General features: G+C 60.2%; 1 protein-coding gene across 1 annotated transcript in view; it reads right to left on the bottom strand.

Moving 5' to 3' along the window:
- Positions 1-1724: 1724 nt before the first annotated feature.
- Positions 1725-1858, bottom strand: part of LOC104130290 (C-factor-like) — a 4845-nt gene continuing 4711 nt past the window's right edge. Inside the window, exon 4 of the mRNA XM_009643324.1 lies at positions 1725-1838. Coding sequence (XP_009641619.1) covers positions 1725-1838 — 114 coding nt within the window. The remainder of the gene's footprint in view (positions 1839-1858) is intronic.

Genomic DNA, 1858 nt, shown 5'->3' on the forward strand with positions numbered 1-1858 from the left:
AGGGGGGCTCAGCCAGGGCGGCCCAGGGGTAGGCGGCTGCCGGGGCCCCTGCCCGCAGCGGGGGTGAGGGCATCGCCCGCTTCCTCTCGGTTTGTATTTTTTTTTTTCCTCGGCTTTCATTAAACACCAGGTAATTCTCTAGTGCTCAGCATCACAGCTCAGCTTCCAGCCAGGTCCCGGGAGCCTCCAACCTTACCCAAAATAAAGGACCAGCAGAGAGAACCCCAGCTGCCTCCGCTGCCTCCGCATTTGGGGTGTCAGCCCACTTTGCGGGAGGGAGTATTCACCCCAATATAGGGACCCCTGCAGCCACCGCCTGCCAAGCCGCCTCCGTCAGCCCCGGCCGCTTCCTCGGCAAGAAAACATCTGGATTTGTTTGTTGTGCTTGGCGACGCAGGGCGGGCAGTGTGCCGGAGGGGCTGGGGGCTGGCCGCTGCCTACCCCCTTCCTGACTTACTTAATTACCTTAATTAGCTATTACAGCCCTTAATTGGTGTATTCCTTGCTGCGGGCTGTTCAGGATTACAAGAGAGGGTGCAGGTGGGGCTGTGGGCTCTGCAGCATAGAGGGATGCAACATCTTCCTCTTCTTCTTCCTCCTCTTCCTCTTCCTCCTCCTCCTCCTCCTCCTCCTCCTCCTCCTCCTCCTCGCCCCCCCCTTCGTGCCTAGTGGTGGTTTGTGTTTATACAAAGCCCATGCAGGGCTCATATAAAGCCCACCAACGCGATCTGGGGTTTAATTCACAGGGCCCCCCCCCCCCCCTTGCCCATCCCTACTGGCTTTAACAAACAGCCCCCGGGTGGTCCAGGACCCCCACCTGGGGCTGCCTGAGCCCCTGGGGATGAGGTCCCACCTCCCAGTCCCTCATGTTGAGCGTGGGAACGATCGCCGGCGTGGGAAAAATGAAGCTGCCCCAGCAAAAGTGACCTGGGCTGGGCTTCCCAGAGCCTGCCTGTGGCGAACGACTGGGCTCAAGCCATGCCAAAGCCTGAGTGCCCACTTCAGACATTGCAACATTTTAAAAATTTTTTTCCTGGTCCCCTCTTCCGTGGGACAGCTTCAAAAAATGTCAACTGAGAGTGGCCACGGAAAGGCCGTCACGCGGCGGGGAATCGGAGCCTCTGCACTATCTCGTGATACAGCGTGAGACAGGATGAATGTGGGGGGAGGTCAGCCCAAAAGACATCCCCAGGGATACACCAGGGCTTGGGAGATGCTCCCGCTGTGAAACCCCTCAGCTCCTGGAAAAGGAAGAGCTTTTGCCGGCTTTGAACCAGCAGAAAAAACCCCATCAGCATCCTCGGGACAGGCATGAAAAGGCCCAACTGCCTTTTGGGAGGCGGGCTCCAGTAAGGAGGTCCCAGTTTTGGGGCTGTCGGAGATGCCCCCAAGGCCACCAACCAGCACGGCTTATGGGGAGGGGCCATATCCAGATCTGCCCCTTGGGCAGCGTGAGGATGCTGGGGGGATCCCTCAGCCTCAGGAGATCCCTTAGCCTCGGGGGGGATCCCTTAGCCTCAGGGGGGATCACTCAGTCCCAGGGGATCCCTCAGTCCTGGGGGATGCCCCAGCAGAGCTGACACCAGGATGCAGGACCACGCTTGGAGCATCCTTCCCTCTGCTGCCCCGACCCAACTCAGCATCCCACAGATCCAGAAGGAGCCTGGAAATGGCAATTAATGGACTTTACTGAGCCCAGCGGCTGCCATGGCCGGGCTCTGCTCTCACCAGGGCAGGCTCTGCCCTCGCCAGTCCCAGAAGGTGCCGTTGCTGGAGGCTGAGAGCCGGGCCAGCAGCCGCAGGACACCCTGCACGCTCTCCTCCACCGTCACCGGGCCCTGCCCGACTCCAGGTCACA

The sequence above is a fragment of the Egretta garzetta genome, unplaced genomic scaffold (genome assembly GCF_000687185.1).
Source record: "Egretta garzetta isolate BGI_Z169 unplaced genomic scaffold, ASM68718v1 scaffold27, whole genome shotgun sequence".
Classification (NCBI taxonomy): Eukaryota; Metazoa; Chordata; class Aves; order Pelecaniformes; family Ardeidae; genus Egretta; species Egretta garzetta.